Genomic DNA, 17,949 nt, shown 5'->3' on the forward strand with positions numbered 1-17,949 from the left:
TGGTCTTGTATTCTTCTGACCTCTGGACCCAGTGGAAAGAAATTACTTTCCATCTTCTTCTCCTTTTGTACAGCACGGGGTCCCTTGGGGTGATGCCGTCACAGCAAGTGTCCCTCTGTCCCTTCATCTGTCAATCGGGAATAAAAACATAATCTACTTCACAGGGCCATGCTTTACTTTCTGTAACTAAGGACTGTAAGGCTCTATGAGGGTAAATATTATCATCCAAACTGCAGAAATAGAATTTGACATCCCTTTGTGAGACTTCTGGTGATGAAACCTGTTGCATATTTCTTGATTTGGGACAAGGAAGATACCAAACTTGGGCCGAAGATGAGCATTTCCCCTGGTAGAACAAGTCACTGCTGATTAGTTATCTCCAATTATCTCCAGATGCAATGGAGAAAGCAAACGTTGTTCAAATCATAGATTCCATCTTTCAAGTAAAAAATTTACAATCACTTATGGAGCACAAACTGTATGCCAGGTACCCTGTGACTTTACACATCTCATGTCATTTAATTTTCACAACGCCCTACGTTATCAGGAGTTTGGTTGGGGGTGGAGAAACTGAACCTCAGCAAATGTGAGTAATTTGTTCAAGGTCACACAGCTAATAAGTGGCAGAACCAGAGTTTGACTCCAGGTGTTTCCTTCAAAGCCCAGAGGGAGACAACCCTACTAGGTGACATAGCCAAGTCAGACAGTCCACCAGCTAAAGATCTGGAGGGATACATAGATTACTAGTCAGAGAGGTAGATGATGCCTTTGATCAGAAGAACTCTGAAAAAAACAGAAAGTTCTATTCTGACAGAGAGGTCAAGGTTGTGATGGGCCATATGTCCTTGAAGGGCTCCACATTAAGCTGCATCAAGGCTGCATTACACAAAGAAGAAGAAAAATAGAAGGGGGACGGAGTGGAGGTGCTTGGGTCTCCATATACCAGGCTGGGATGTTTCAAGTTCCATGTAGATGAGCGTCAGGAGGACTCAGTCCAATGTGACTGGAGAGTGCTCCAGAGCCCTCAGCTATTCTGCAAGCTGCATTAAAAGCAAAACAAGGGCTTCCCTGGTGGCGCAGTGGTTGAGAGTCCACCTGCCGATGCAGGGGACATGGGTTTGTGTCCTGGTCCGGGAAGATCCCACATGCTGCAGAGCGGCTAGGCCCGTGAGCCATGGCCACTGAGCCTGTGCGTCCGGAGCCTGTGCTCCGCAACGGGAGAGGCCCGCGTACCGCAAAAAACAAAACAAAACAAAAAGAGCCTTATTGGGAACATACACAGGGATGGCATCCTGGAGGGAATTTAAAAAAAAAAAAGTTTAAATCGACTAGAAAATGTGACATGGGCGCATACTGTGATAATTCAACATTTATTATTCACTGTGTGTTAGGTGCTTGGTTGAGGTGGACCCCCTAGGATTGGCTGCTGTTCCTGTGTCACTCCTGATAATTTTTAAATTGACTATGTCCTTTTAACCATGTTTTTAAAAATTGAACTACCACAATGTGAACAATTTCCACTTTGCTACATAATGAGAGTACTTTCATTCCTTTAATGTTTGCTTTTTCCTTTGAACTAACAATTTCTGTTCAAATTTCACAGTTTTCTGTGGCTTCAGGAATGAAAGAACCGATTACCCTGCTGGGAGTGTGAAATAGACTTAAAAAATCTGCATGATATTTCCTCCCAGTGAAATTAATTTAGGTTTAAATAGAGGAGTAAAGTACACACCTTGTGCCAGAGTCTCTTTCTCTCACACACCTGAGTAGTTCCTTATCCAGGAAGGGCACAATTGGACCTGCTGCTAAGTCTTCAGTCTTTTGTGAAGATCCTTTGCAAGACTGCAGTGTGAGAACCTCTTTTTCTTTGACACCCGGCTTTGTGTGGGCCTGATGACATATCTGGAACGTCTTTATTTCTTTGAAGGCCCATCTCAAAAGCCCAGTGGACCCGTCGGGCACTGGCCATGGCTGGGGTACTTAAGAGCAGCCGGATTGGCTTGCCGGGTGTTTTGAGGGTATTTTAGGAAACGCACCTTCTTGCAGGGCAGGAATCCTCAGCTCCAGAGCGACAAAGGACAGTTTGGAGGGGAGTGCAAGGAGCGCTCCACAGCCGCTCTGGCATCCCAGGCCCCCTTCCGCCTAGCATCGTGTCCTTAGTGACCTCGCCTTCGCCCTCTGGATCGCACCCCGGCTGTCTCGCTGCTCCCTAAGTCCGGCCGGGCGTCGCGAGTCCCGCCACCTTCCCCCACGCCCCACACCCGGTCGCCCTCAAACCTTTGGAGCCGCGCTGCGCACCGCAGCCATGCTCGCCCCGCGCCCCCCAGCGGCTTCCCCGGCACCTCGGGGTCCGGCTCCCCGGGCCAGTGTCGCCCCGCCCTGCAGCCCACAGCCTCCCCCTCCAGCCCCCGTCGCAGGAGCTGTCAAGCCCGCGGCAGCTGAACCAGCTCCCGAGCTCCCGCGTCTCCTCTCCTTCCTTTGTGTGCGCGCGAGCGGAGTTGGGGCGGAGGGAGAAGGGGGAGGTCGCTCTGTCTGTCTGTCTCCCGCCGCCTTTGCCCGGGCAGCTTGAAGTGCCGCCGGGGAGGCGGGAGCCGGGGGGAGGGTGCGGGGAGCCGGCGGGGCGGCTCGGGGCCGCCCGGGCGCCCTGGTCCCAGCCGCGCGCTGGGGATCGCGCACCGCAGCTGGGGCTCAGCTGGAGGCACGATTCGTCTGCTCCGGCCGCCCCTCGGCCTCCCTCCGCTCCCACCTACCCTCGACACTCGGAGAAAAGCGTGCGAAGGCGCCGAGAGTGACGGAAACCACAAATAAATAGCGGCGGCAGCAGCGCGTCATCTGGCGGAGCAGGAAGTGCAGGCAGAGTCCGGAGGCTGGTGCTTTTTGCGCGTCCCCAGGACTTTGCCATGGGCTGGGGGCCGCGGAGGCTGCGAGCTGCCGGGCCAGGACAGCGGCGGCGGCGTCCGCACCGCGGCTGAGCGAGTAGCGTCGCGCGGGGCGCGCGGAGATGGCAGCGTCCAGCAACTCCAGCCTGTCCGGCTCCTCGGTGTCCTCCGGTGAGTTTCAGCCCGTCGGGCGCGATTGCCCCGCTGGGTCTGTCGCCCGCTGCCCTCGCCCCGCACTCTGGGATGGAGAGAGCCTACCTGTGGCCGTCTTGCCCGCTCTCCCGGGGTGAGGGCAGGCGGCCGGTGTGACACTTGTTTGGCTGGCCAGCACCCTCGGTGCCCACAGCACCTCCGCGCCTGGCGTCTGACAGCGCAGAGGTGGGGGAGCGGGGCGCCCTTAGTGTGCAGACGCGGGGGTTCTGGGGATTTGGGGAGCAGCAGGCGAGAAGCGAACCGGGCAGGGGCGGGCTCGCACTTTCTGGCGCCGCTGGAACCCGGGCTGACGGGGCGGGGAAGGTTAGGGTGACGCTAGGCGCCCCGACCCGCTGGCTATGCGGTGCCCGCTCCGCGGGATGTCCAAATTCAAAGCAGTGGGGAGCAAACCCTCGCTTATCGCAGACTTGATTTTCTTTGTTTGTTTCAGAAATTAGCTCCGTGGAGACCCACGCTTGGGGTGTGGGTTTGAGATAGGGATAATTCTTTTTCTGGTTCTGATCGAAGCGAGTTAGGGGACGCGAGGTCGAGCCCAGCCTCTGACAATTTGCCCCGTTTGCAAGTGTGCAAGTGTGTGTGTGTGTGTGTATGGGTATGTGACTTTCCTCTGTGGCCTCTTGGAATACGTTCTGTGATTTTACTTTCCAGGCATACATTTTTTTTTTTTTCCAAGTGCGGCCGAGGAAGGAAGGGCTTCTTTCAGCTCTTCTACGTTGAACAGCGGGTCTAATTGAAGAGAAAAAATTGCTAATGAATCTGAAGGAGTAGGAATCAATAGAAGCAGACCCACTGGATTCTGAGCATGACAGGTTTCTAATCAGGATGATGCATTAGGTAGAATTCTTCTACCTGGCTAGTCATTGAAAACTTTAATGACAAACCCTAAAGGGTTAGGTGATAAGACATTTAGTGTAGTTTACAGTATTCAGGGGTCAAGAAGGTCTTGAAGTCCTAATGGAAATGCTTAATATATCAATATTGTATTAATTCCTATTGTGTGTGTGTTTTAAATTATTACCCAAAAATTAAACTCACAATGTTGGAGGCATTGGACAGCAAGCCAAGCATTAAGGAACCATATCTCTAGATGTGTGACTAATTAAATCATAAATGCAAGGTGATTTGACTAAGGTGCATTTGTGACGTGGAACAAGGTGATCACTTGAAAGCCATTTATTATCTTTTTTGGCAGGTTTTAGTTCCAGGGAAATAGCACTTCCTTTCTTGATCACTGCCAACTAATGAAAAGCACAGTGTTGTTATGTGTACGATGTAGTTGAAGTTTCTGGTAGTAGCAACCAATGGGGCAGAACAGTCATATCTTATTAAGAGCAGCAACAAGTTGACCGCCTGTGGTTTTAATTCTGAGAACTCAGCAAATGCTACAGCTTATTTTTAGTACCCCCAAACCACTGCTGCTGCTTTTCAATTCATTTTGGTTGACTAACATTGAATTTAAAACACAGTGATGTTAGCTTATGATTAGCATATGGTTATCCCTCTCGGAAAATGGCCCACAAGAAAATGAACTGGTGGGGGAGAGGTGACGAAGGGAGAGAAGAAAAGATAAAGGACAATAAGGCAGTGTTATCACATGATTTACTGATGGTATAAATTACAGGTGCTGTGGCATCTGAATTTTCAGATCTTGATGAAAGATCTCCTTAAGCTTAAGGAATGTTATTGAAAAACCTAACTGAGCCTTAGGAAGAATACATGGGTTTGAAGCAGCACAGTATAAGCTTTAGATGATGTTAATTGCTTTGTAGATAGAATAGAGATGCTTCTGATGGTTCTCTTTTCTGCTTTCGTTACCACTGTTTTAAATCCTAATGGAAACTGGAAAATTATGCAAAAGCTTAAATTCAAAAAGTGGACAGAGGTACTTTTTTTGGTATGACTCAGCCATGGGCCATGAGCTTATATTGGCTAATTCACCAATTAATCAGGCACTTTGTCTTGAAAAATTTGAGAGCCAGAATTCTCTTTTTAAGCTCACCATCGTGTGGATCATGAATAATTCAGGTGACACAAGCAATTCACACCTGTGGGAGGTGTTGGGCAGGAAAGAATAGAGCCTGTTTGTGGTGGCAGCTGGGTTCTCTCAGGCAAAGGCCAGAGCCTGAAAAATTAGGACACTCCATCAATCTATTAATCACCGTTTTGGAGGGCCTACTATGTGCCAGGCAGTAAGTTATAAGCCTCAGATTCAAGGAGGTTAAGTGAGGAAGATAATTTAAAGGATTCCTTCTCATTCTGAAGTTCTGGGATTATTGTCCTTGCGTTTGGCTCCAGCAGTGGGTAACTTGGGGTAAGTTATTTAGCTTCTCCAAGCCTCAATTTCCTCATCACTAAATGAGACTGATGCTAATAACAGGAACTATTTCATAAGAATGTCATGGGGATTAAGTGAGATAACGTGTATAGAGCGTTTAGCACAGGGTGTGGCACTTAATAAGTGCTTGGTGTGAACAAAGTTTGTTCCTTGGAGGAATGAAAAAGAAAGCTCTCTCTGACTCAGACTTTAGGTACAGAAATAAGTCCAACACACATCAAATCTGCCTCTTACATTGCATGTTAAGTTTGGTCTTGAGGTTTGAGCTCCAGTAAACAAGCATTTATTAAGTTTCTTTTAGGTTTCAGGCATAATCCCAAGTGCATGGATTAGAAAAATGCATCAAGATCCTTTCCCTCTCCATCCAGCAGCAGAGATGGACAAGCAAATAGCAATCTGTGTTCCATTTTGATAAAATAAATTATGGGGAGGAGAGTGCAGGGAAGAGAGTGATGACCTCAGTTGTGAGGGGTCAGTAGGGGTGACATATGAGTTGAGCCTTGAAGGATGAGTGGAATGTTTTCAAAAAGCAGAGCGGGGAAAGGGCATTTCAGGAAGAGGTAAGATCTTAGGCAAAGGTCTGGAGATAGGGAAGTTCATTGCCTAATTTTCAACTCCCTTCTGAGGGCTATTGACCCGTTTTCTTGGTGGTTCCTCTTCTCTGGACAGTTGTGCTTATAGGCCCATCAGCAGCCTCATGCACAGAGCTACCAGATCACTCACCTTTGGTGCCGATATAGAACGCTTTCTTTCTGCTCAGGTAGCAATGGGTTTAATGGCACAGCTCTCCAATACCTTAGGACATACTTGGGCAATTGAACGGTGAGAAAGGAACGGTTGATTCTTTAGTGTCCAGGATATGGAGAGGTGAACTTGAATAGAATACCATGGGTTAAACCTCTCTTAGAGGAATAGCCTCTATTCCTGGGAGGTTTAGGTTTGGATAGATTTGTGTGAAGAGTAAAAATCTAATAATTTACTCATATTAAGCTCAAAATTATCTGATTTTCCTGAGAATATGTTCTTACCTGCTGTTGTTGGACCACATTACCAGCTGAGACACAACAGATGAAATAATCAGGTTAAAATTAATTTTTAAATACATTTTCTGAGAACTCTTTAGAAATTTATTTCTGAAATATTCAATTATGTGTAAAAGAAATTGCTTTGGGGCTTCCCTGGTGGCGCAGTGCTTGAGAGTCTGCCTGCTGATTCAGGGGACACGGGTTTGTGCCCCGGTCCGGGAGGATCCCACATGCCGCGGAGCGGCTGGGCCCGTGAGCCATGGCCGCTGAGCCTGCGCATCCGGAGCCTGTGCATCCGGAGCCTGTGCTCCGCAACGGGAGAGGCCACAACAGTGAGAAGCCCGCATACCACACACACACAAAAAAGAAATTGCTTTGCCTTTGTTTTAATGATAACTGCTGGTGATTAAATTTCACAGTCACCTAGGTTGGCAGGAAGGTTTGATTACCTGTTTTATTTTAAATCAGGGGGAAAAACATCCCTATCCATAAGTTTTTAATCTAGCCTGTGGTACTTGATTATATTCTGAAATAAACAGTGGTTGACTTGCAAAGTACTTTTCTTAATAATCATGAATTAGATTTGCTTTTATAATTGAAATAAGAACTTTTTGCATATTAGTCATGTGATCACCAAATGGATAATTTCACAAAGTAACGAAAAAAATCAACTCAAGTAAAGTAATAGATAAAGAAGCTATGAGATGTTTTCCAGTAACTGAACAAAGTAAAAAATTAAATAATAAAGGGAATCCCGGGCTAAGAAGTTGTTAAGATTTTGAAAACATAAACATACTGTAATATAGAAATGAAATCGACGGATTTTTGAAATTAAAATGCAAATAGAAAAAGGTAAAAATCAGTGTTATGTACAGAGTCATTGACACCTTAATTGGGAAAAGAACATTCCTGAATGGATTGAGGGATTTATTTTTCCAGATTCTATACAACAGTAATTATGTGCCAGGCAAGTAATGCCATTTTCTGCTGTCAAACTGGTGTTGATCCTAGAAATGATAAATAGGAATTTTCATTACTTGTTACTGGTGAGTCACAACCAGCGGTATATACAAATCTTTCACATTCCAAGATGCAGAAGGCAAAACTGAACTACAGTAATGCTGGCAAGACTTATATACGTGTAATTAGAAACTCCATGGATCCAATACTACAAAACAGGGTATCTTTGTTGAAACAGACATTCACACTGAGAAGTCTTCTAGTCCTTTAGACTTCAGAAATATTCAATTATGTGTAAGCAAAATATCTTTACCTTTGTTTTAGTGATAACTGCTGGCAATTTAATTTCAGTCACCTAGAACGGCAGGAAGATTTGATCACCTTTATTTGAAATCCTGTGCACAAAAAAATTGCGATTTCAAAAACATTGCAAATTTTTTAAAAATCACAATCTAAAAGTTAATCCCCTGAGAGAAATCATTCACTCAGATGAAGAATATTGTTTTTTGCTGTTTTTCTGGTGATCTTTCCACATCTTATTTTAACTTATTAGATTTTCACTGTACTTTGTGGTACCTGAGATGAACCCAGTGATATAAAATCTGAGAGAAAAGGAGGCTCTTCTTAAGCATGACAGCTTGTTTGCAGTGTTTGACAAAGGCCCACTGATTTGTGTACTTTTGTTAAAACTCCAGATGCCCCCCCCCACTCCCACTATCCCTATGAAGAGTTTTGAATGACCTTGACATTTGTTCAACTTTTGGGGGATGCAAACCCCAGGTATTTTCTGAGGCCAGTCTCTGTGGGGTTTAATTGAACAATGTGTTCTTTGCACTGCCTCCTGGGGCTTGGCCCGAGTGTCAGTCCTGCTGAGGGCCGTCTGCTGCTCTGCAGGGTCTCCTGTTTTCACACAATGGTGAAAATAACCGGACATTAGGGTTGGAAAACCTGTACATGAGCAGTGTCATCTTGGTGGGGTTTGGGAAAGCGTTTTCTGCCAGAACGTTAAGATTCCTGCCAAGATAGTTAGATATAAAGAAAGAGAAAGGAACTGAGTGATAGACATAAGATTAATAGCACCCAGCTATCATTCACCCATGATTTATCTTTTATGAATGTATTCACATTTCATGGCTCCTAAAATATGTCATTGAATTTTCAAAATGAATGGCTGGCTTGCCTCTCTCTCTCTCTCTCTCTCTCTCTCTCTCTCTCTCTCTCTCTCTCTCTCTCTCTCTCTCTCTCTTTCTTTCCTTCTTTCTCCCTTTTGCTTTACTCATCAGTTGTTATGTTGGTCAGATTTCTATGTAGAGATGTTTTCAGAAACCCTGCCTTTGGTCTACTTTACTGTTAATAGTTTCCCAGTCCTCCAAGCACCTTGCTGCTTCTCCTTCCACTTGCTCAGTGGGAAAGACAACTACTGTTCTCACATGGATTCTGGTCAGAGTGTCAAGATAGACGCCTCCATCTCTGATGCAGGCTGGTGGGTGTGACAGAGCACACTCATGTGTCTCAAAGTTACAAACAAAAGCAGAGGTTTATTTAAAGTTTCCGTGACTAGAGGAAAACCCAGTTGGAATGTGCTGAACCCACATGCCGTCTGCTCTGCCAGGGGACCCGTGTGGCTGTCCACTGGGGTCTGAGGCTGAAGATGCCATGTGTGCACTGGGGGAGAACCATCCACCAGTTGTTTGTGCAAATAACCTGCTTCTTCCCTCATTTATTACTAATTGAACACCTTCGTGGGGACCAATCTTCTAATATAGTCTTTACAGTATGGCCTAATGACAGCATGGCCTTGCTTCAGCAGTTTGGCCCGTCAAAGTCACCCAACTTCAGCCCATTCACAGTATCACCTCCACAGTTTAAAGTGTTATTTTCAATCATCCAATGTCTGAGTTCCCAAAGACATTCTCTAAGAAAGGTGTTCAATTAATAACCTTATTTAAAATGTCATCATCACCTCAGGTCAGAGGGGACATTGATCAGATTCCTGGAATTGAGATATCGCCCACTCACTATGCAGGCCGCCAATCACCCCATGCCTTTGGTGGGCCTGTGGAGGAGAGCATTTTGTCGAGGAGAGAGGCTGGATGCCAGTTGCCTGGCATAACCAAATAGATCTGAATTGATATAGCCACTATGGAGAACAGTGTGGAGGTTCCTTAAAAAACTAAAAATAGAACTACCATATGACCCAACAGTCCCACTACTGGGCATATACCCTGAGAAAACCATAATTCAAAAAGACACATGCACCCTAATGTTCATTGCAGCACTATTTACAATAACCAGGTCATGGAAGCAACCTAAATGTCCATCGACATGAATGGATAAAGAAGATGTGGCATATATATATATACACATACATACAATGGAATAATACTAACTCATAAAAAGGAATGAAATTGGGTCATTTGTAGAGATGTGGAAGGAGCCTTTCATACAGAGTGAAGTAAGTCAGAAAGAGAGAAACCAAGATCATATATTAATGCGTACATGTGGAATTTAGAAAAATGGTACTGAATAACCTATTTGCAGGGCAGGAATAGAGACGCAGATGTAGAGAATGGATGGGTGGACACGGGGGAAGGGGAGGGTGGGATGAATTGGGAGATTAGGATTGACATAATTACACTACCATGTGTAAAATAGGTAGCTAGTAGGAACCTGCTATATAGCACGGGGAGCTCAGTTCTGTGACCTAGATGGGTGGGATGGGGGGTGGGTGGAGGGAGGTCCAAGAGGGAGAGGATATATGTATACATATAGCTGATTCACTTCGTTGTACAGCAGAAACTAACACAACGTTGTAAAGCAATTATACTCCAATGTAAAAAAAAAAAAAAAAAAGAATCAAATAGACCTGGAGAAACAGTCTGCTTCCTTGAGCTGGGGAGAGATCCCACCTTCTGAAATGTGTCTTTGTTAGACGTTGTAGGAAGAGCCATAAACGTGGAATCAGAAGATTCCGGACATTTAAACCTTTAACCAGGAAATTTAAACCCTTAGCCAGGGCACCTACAACTTTTACCAAAGCCATTAAATCCTCTGTCAGAGCCCTTAAGCCCTTAACCAGGACCCTTAAACCATTAACCAAGGCCCTTGAACCCTTTACCAAGGCTCCTAAACCCTTAACATAGGCACTTTAACCAGATACTTAACCAAAGCAACTAGCTAGCTATGTGGTCTTTGGTGAAGTTAGCCCCTCTGAGCCTTAAATGCCTCGCTGCAAGCTGCAGTTGTGAGAGTCTGTTTCCGGAGCTGAGATGAGCATCGACAGAGGTGATAGAAGCATCCCCTCTGCAGACCTGGCCAGCACGCCTGCTTATTAGAGGCCAGTTCTCTTTTCCCTGTCTCCTTCCCTTAATGTCTCTGAGCCTCAGTTCTCTTGGCTGTAAACCAGAAATAGTGATATCTGACAAATTTATCCCATGGGGTTGTCATTCCTGAAGTACTGTTCGGGAAAATGCGTAGTAAACTGTAAAAGCAACTAACAGTACTGAATGGCTGCTAAGTGTCATTCTGTTTACATTATCTCACACAATTTTCGCAATATTTCCCTGAGGTAGACATTATGTCCCATTTTTGTAAACAAAGAAATAGATTCAGAGAGGTATGGGGCTTGGATTTGAGGTGACAGGATTAGAGCAAAGTCTTCCTAATTTCAAAGATCATGCTTTTCCCTCTTGAAACATGAGGGGTTGGTTCGTTTCTATCTATTTACAGAGTTGCTGACATTAGAGTTTACCACTGAAATCCATGCTCATGGTTGACAGAGAAAATACAGTTACATACTTGTGCTTTATTTTGTTGCCCTCAGTAGTTAGCCAGACCCTCACCTCAGTCTGACCAAAGCTTATTCTCCCAGCAATACGAACTGGGAGGTGTTACCAAGTCATTACTCTTCAGAGTGAACACCCAGGATATTGGACTTGTGAGTATCTATACTTGAGAATAGTCTTGCAAGGTGAAGGGTATATAGGTATCCATTGTACTATTCTTGCAACTTTTCTAAAGGTTTGAAAATTTTCTCAGTGAAAGAAAAAAATAAGGCAAAAAAAGAAAAGTACTACTTAGTATTCAGTTGATTTTCTTCACTGGCATTTCAAAAGCATTCCATTTTGTGTGAGCATATCAAGTCCTGTTATCATCTCATGAAACTCCCAGATTCTGAATCCTCAGGCAGCAGAATATCTATTTCTTAGCTTCTATCTTAAGTGAAAGCATAAAGGAGCTGAAATTACGGAAGCAGTTCAGGCAGAGCACACACAACAATTTCTGCCTGAGAATTGTTGGGTTTTTTCTCCCGACCTGGATTGACTTGACATTTCACTGTAGGTTTGGACCTACAAGAGGGACCTTGGAGGTTGTTTAGAAGATGCCAGCATAGTATAAGCAAGAGAATCAGGGTCCAAAGAACTCCAGGAACTGCCCAGTGCCGCTCACCTAGTTGGTGGTGGGACTAGAGCTGAACTGTAGTCTAGGACCCACGTTTCCAGAACATCATTCTCCATCCTCCTTCCTGGCTCATCCTAAAGAGTAGTTATCATCCTTAGAGAACTTCTCGCAGATGTTTTTTCCATCTGGCTTCATACAGGCTGTTCTGTTTAATTATTTAATATTTTCAACAAAGAAGTCATAAAGTGCTTTGTATGTTAAATAGACATTAGAACTCAAAGGCTGTTGTGTCAACAGAGACAGAGACTTAAGTGGTCTGGTGTCTGCCCTAACTATATATAGCTATGCTGTCCAATACGGTAACCACTAGCCACATGTAGCTATTTAAATTTAAATTAAAAACATTCATTTCCTCAGTTGTAGTAGGCACATTTCAAGGGCTCAGTAGTACACGTGGTACTACTGTGGTAGCTAGTGGCTACCATATTAGGCCACAGAGAAATAGAACATTTCCACCATTCTGCAAAAGATTCTATTGGGCAACACTGGTAGACAGGGTATGAAGTTCTAAGGGACTTTACTAACGTAAAATTAATTAGCTAAGGATAGAAAATTTGATAAAATGTTCTACCATTCTTGTGTTTGCTCCTTGTGCTGCTTGGGTTGGATTTTTACTAATTTTGCAAATTGGTTTTTTGTAAGTAATTTTTTCATAACTTTGAGGCAAACTGTGGAATGACAGCTAGAATATAATGTTGGGGAGAGTAATTAAAATGTTGATAAACACTGCTAGTCCTGAAGTTTGATTCAAGCTTTTTAAAAAATGGTCTGCAGTTTCCTTAATGGCAGCTCCATTTCTTTTTGAAATAAACCCACAGTGAGTTGTAATTTCACCCTCAAAGAGGAAAAAAATGCCATATCCAGAAGAAGTTTGGATCTTATAACTGCATTTCTTCCTCCAAATTATAAAGAAAATAGGGAAATTGTGAATGTGTGGACTGAGGTTGCTAGTGGCATATCTAAGCTATGCTATTTAAAAGAGATTTTCTGCCAACTTGGCCATCAGCAAACCGTTTGCCTAGAAGTATTTTGCTTCTGCAAAAGCCCACATACAGGGCAAAGAAAATGCACTGGTTTTTGGAAAATAAAGTTAGCTTTTGGAATTTTCAGCACATTTACTTGGGGGCAAATGCATGCATATAAGATGCAGGAACATGACAGTTCCTACGAAAAGGAAGCTGCCCTCCTTGAACTTCTGTTACCATCTTCAAGTGGAACAAAGAAATGGAAAGGTGGAGGGTATCTTTCAGGTGTCAAGCAACTGTCAAGAAAGAGGTGGATGTTGAGGCCACTGGCCTCAGAAACCACACTAGCCAGAAGCCTGTGGCATGAATGCTTGTTCTTTTGTGTGTGTGTGTGTGTGTTACGCGGGCCTCTCACTGTTGTGGCCTCTCCCGTTGCGGAGCACAGGCTCTGGATGCGCAGGCTCAGCGGCCATGGCTCACGGGCCCAGCCACTCCATGGCACGTGGGATCTTCCCGGACCGGGGCACGAACCCGTGTCCCCTGCATCGGCAGGCGGACTCTCAACCACTGTGCCACCAGGAAAGCCCAATGCTTGTTCTTTATTGATACAACTCAGATCACAGATTTCAGGCAGTATGAATCACAGAATCACTTGGGTGATAACCTTACATAGTTCTTTTCTCTTCAGAGGCCCAGTACCTAGATTTCATCATGCCCCATCATTGCCCTGAGGACTACCCTCAGTCCTGGCTGAATACTATCTTCTTCAAGGAAAGGAAACCTAGCACTTCTTAGTTATTTCACATAATGCCACTCTAACAATGTAAAGTGCTTTTTCTTAAATAATTTTGTTTCCAAGGAATAAACCTGAGAAAGATCAATTTGGGGGCAGCAAGTAAGCAGGAAGCAGGGAGCATGGTTTTGGGGGTAAATCTTCTGCAGCATCTACTAGAGTGTGAGGGCTGCAACACTGACCTGTAAGGGTCTTCTCAAGACCTAGACCTGCACTGTCCAATATGGTAGCCACCTGGGCAATTTAGCCCTTGAAATGTGGCTAGTCTGAGATGGGCTGCAAGCTAAAATACACACCAGAATTGAAGGCTTCGTACAAAACAAAAAGAATGTAAAATGTCTCATGAATAACTTTGTTATATTGATTATATTTTGAAATGATAACATTTTTTGGATATTAGGTTAAAGAAAACATATTTTTTTTTTTATTTTTTATTTTTATTTATTTATTTATTTTTTATTTTTGCGGTATGCGGGCCTCTCACTGTTGTGGCCTCCCCCGTTGCGGAGCACAGGCTCCGGACGCGCAGGCTCCGGACGCGCAGGCTCCGGACGCGCAGGCTCAGCGGCCATGGCTCACGGGCCCAGCCGCTCCGCGGCACATGGGATCCTCCCAGACCGGGGCACGAACCTGTATCCCCTGCATCGGCAGGCGGACTCTCAACCACTTGCGCCACCAGGGAGGCCCAAGAAAACATATTTTAAGAAACTTATTTTAAAATGTTTAACGTAGCTGCCAGAGTATTTAAAATTACATATGTGGCTCACATTATATTTGGATTAGACAGCACTGGTCTGGACAACTCCAGTGAGAATGTTCTAGCCTTTCTCACAGAATCTACCATACAAAACCTGCTGCTTGGCTCAGTGACTCTCATGGTTGCCGTCCTGTCCACTTTCCAAGCCAGAAACTTACCCTCCCCCCCCCCACCCCCCAGGTCCAGTTCAGCCCTGATTCTTAAGCCCCTGTTTTGGATTAGTCTCAGACACTGAGAGATGTCCTTCATTTTTCTGGGTCTGTACAGTGACTTTGAAATGAAATACTATAGAAAGGGACTGACTGGGAGTTTCATCAGATTCTTGTTTATATAGGTTTTGTGCTTTGTTTTTTGTTTATTTTTGGTTTTTGCTTCATGATAGTTCTAGACTTTACATATTTACTTGTGAGTTTTATGTATACCCCTCTTTCCAAAGAAAGCCTGCCATGCGATAATGCTATGAAGTTGGAAAGAGAAGCTGAGAGAATAAGGAACACATTTTCTCTTGACCTGAAGCTTCTTGCCATGAGTATGCATATGTGTGTACACGCATGTACACGCGTGGTATATGTCTGTATGTGTATATGTATACACAGAAAGCCAAAGTGGATTGGGTTTCAAACAAAAGTTATTTCCCACCAAATGTTTGTTAATATCAAGGGAAGTGAAAAGTCAAGCCTAGCATTACTTTCGGTAATGAAAAAATGCACTTGGGATTTTGCTAATGAGGTGTAGATATTAATACACATAATTTGGCTGCCTAATATTGATTTAAGTTGCTGATTCAAATTCATTTTATTACAGAAAAATTAGCCGTTTTGTTCTACAGTGTTTGTCCCTGCAGACAGTGAGACTGTAAAACTGTGTTTATTGGGTAAATAATACTATTTTGCTGACTTTCACATGCAAAGAGAGCATTATGATGTCTCCTTCAGGAAGTGCTGTGAGCAGTTAGGTTCTCGTTGGGGGTCTGGTGAGTTCAATCCGGGTGTCCTCTGGTTATCTCCCTCGTGATCCATATCTAGGGTTGAAGGTACTGTCAGTAACCTGGGCACAGAGGGTTTTTTTTCTTATGTGATGTTAATATGCCTGAGGGTTGAACTTTGTCCCTGTGAGAGCCCTGTGCTTGTTTTAAGCAACCAAACTGACCCACATGCTTTTTTTTTTTTTTTTTTTTTTTTTTTTTTAAAAAGCAAATGTGAGTTCTTCCTCAGAGGAAAAAGCAATTGACAGTGGCTTTGTCAACTCTCTTGAAATAATATCAGGTTCAGGTTAGGAGCATAACCACAGCAAATCCTAGGGAATTATGAACGGAAGACATGATTTGGAACTAGACAATGTAATTTGTCACAAGAACATAATAATTGCCACCATACTTATTTGGTTCTATATTCTAACCCCAGGAATAACACTAAGGGGTATTTTGTAAAAATGCACAGCAGTCTTTCAGGGAAGAGATGCCCTGCAGATATCTTATTTTTCATAAATAACTGAGTGTAAATCTGTCATTCAGGAATTCATGTAAACATGTTTCTGAGAGCATATGTAGCTAGCTTGTGCTTCTTATAGTAATGAGCTCCATCCATTTTCTGTCCTCAGAGTGGACTTGTATTTCTTTTTATTGCTTTGAATGTAACTCTCTGAAACTTATTTTTAACATCCATTCTTAGGCTTTGTAAATAAATGTGGGTTCATTTGAACCCCGGGCTTCAAGGGTGATGTGTCATGTATAACTTGCTGTGAAGTTGGGGATCTGGCCCAAACACTAGCACCAATGGCTTTGTTAACTCGGCCCCCTCTGAACTTCCATTTTCTCATCCATAAAATGGGTTAATAATACTTGTTGTGAGAATCAAATGGGAATATGTTTGTAAAAGAAACTTGAAAATTTGTGAACAAAACATAAAAATCTCTGGTCTCATGAAGTTCCCATTCTAATAGATGCTCCATAGATTCCTTTCCTGGGTGATAAGTTGATCATCCAGAGTTCATGATCATCTAATATAACTGGAAAAATCTCTTCTAAATATATTATTTTGCCCTTCTTCAACAACCTTTCAAAATCTTGAAGCGTAATCCCACCAGTTTAGAATTTCTCCACTCAGTGTGAGACTTCACTGTGCATCCCATATTCCCATAAACATTTTAAATGAGCCTGGACAAATCTCTCATCCAAAGGCACATCACTGTTTATACTTTCCAATCCAGAGGAGTGGCTGTTTTATAAATCAAATTTGATGTAATAATCAATATATGCAAATGAATATCTGTAATAGACATGCAAGTTACAAAGCACAGCAAGGTAACTCACATAAGGAGAGCTACCACCTAACCTAAAACACTTTATTCCCTTGCATCTTCCTGGGTTCTCTTCTCCCTTCTCCCTTCCCTCCCCCACCTTCTGTCTTCCTTTCTCTTTCTCTTTCTTTCTTTCTTTCTTTCTTTCTTTCTTTCTTTCTTTCTTTCTTTCCTCCCTCCCTTCCTTCCTTCTTTCTTTCTTTCTTTCTTTCTCTCTTTCTTTTTTAATTGGAGTAAAATTGCTTTACAATGTTGTGTTAGTTTCTGCTGTACAGTGAAGTGAATCAGCTATATGTATCCCTATATCCCCTCCCTCTTGGACCTCCCTCCCATCCCCCCCATCCCACCCATCTAGGTCATCACAGAGGACTGAGCTGAGCTCCCTGTGCTATATAGCAGGTTCCCACTAGCTATCTATTTTACACATGGTAGAGTATTTATGTCAAATCTAATCTCTCAATTCGTCCCACCCCACCCTTCCCCACCGTGTCCTCCCTCCAAAATAACCACTACTTTGAATTTCCTGCTTATTATTCCCTTGGTTTTCTTTCTTTAAATGATTTTATCACATATCACTAAAATACATGCTCCATGATGGTGGATATTTATTGTCTGTTTTGTTCAGTCAATCCCCAGTGCCTAGAACTGTGTCTGGCATGTAGTAGGCAGTCAATAACTAGTTGTTGAGTAAATGAATATGTCAGTATCCCAAGTCTATCAAAGGAATGCCGCTATAGTCCCTCTTTTATCTCTTGTATGTAAATCAGTTCTGTAAGTGATGTAAATTCCATCACTGTTTCACATTAGCTGCATGCCTTTAGTGATTTTTAGAAAATTAGTATTTTTTAAACTGATAATATAAGATTATTTGCATTTAGTTGCAATAGGAGACTCCCAGAAAAATTACATAGACTTTTCTGAACCAGGACTTGTTTTCAAACTTGATTTGTAGTTCACAAGCATTTTTCAGGAGTGAATAGTGAACACTCAAGGAACATAAGTAGTAAAGCTAGAGTTCAACAGGGAGAGCTATAGAGAAATTTGTTTTAAACGGATAAAATATACGTGCTACAACAAGGATGAACCTTGAAAACATTATGCTAAGTGAAAGAAGCCAGCTAAGAAAGACCAAATACTGTATGATTCCACTTATGTGAAATGTCCAGAATAGGCAAATCATAGCGACAGCAAGTCGATTAGTTATTTCCTCCTGCTGGGAGGGTTGGAGGGAAACCAGAGTGACTCCTGATGGGTATGGCTTTC

The 17,949-nt window shown here is 43.4% G+C and overlaps 1 protein-coding gene across 1 annotated transcript in view; it reads left to right on the forward strand.

Moving 5' to 3' along the window:
- The first annotated feature begins 2,894 nt into the window (after positions 1-2,894).
- The window catches only part of CHN2 (chimerin 2), a 340,775-nt gene continuing 325,720 nt past the window's right edge, over positions 2,895-17,949 (forward strand). The window contains exon 1 of the mRNA XM_060107863.1: positions 2,895-3,050. Within this exon, the coding sequence (XP_059963846.1) occupies positions 3,002-3,050 (49 nt within the window). The 5' untranslated portion in view covers positions 2,895-3,001. The remainder of the gene's footprint in view (positions 3,051-17,949) is intronic.

Source organism: Mesoplodon densirostris, chromosome 9 (genome assembly GCF_025265405.1).
Source record: "Mesoplodon densirostris isolate mMesDen1 chromosome 9, mMesDen1 primary haplotype, whole genome shotgun sequence".
NCBI lineage: Eukaryota > Metazoa > Chordata > Mammalia > Artiodactyla > Ziphiidae > Mesoplodon > Mesoplodon densirostris.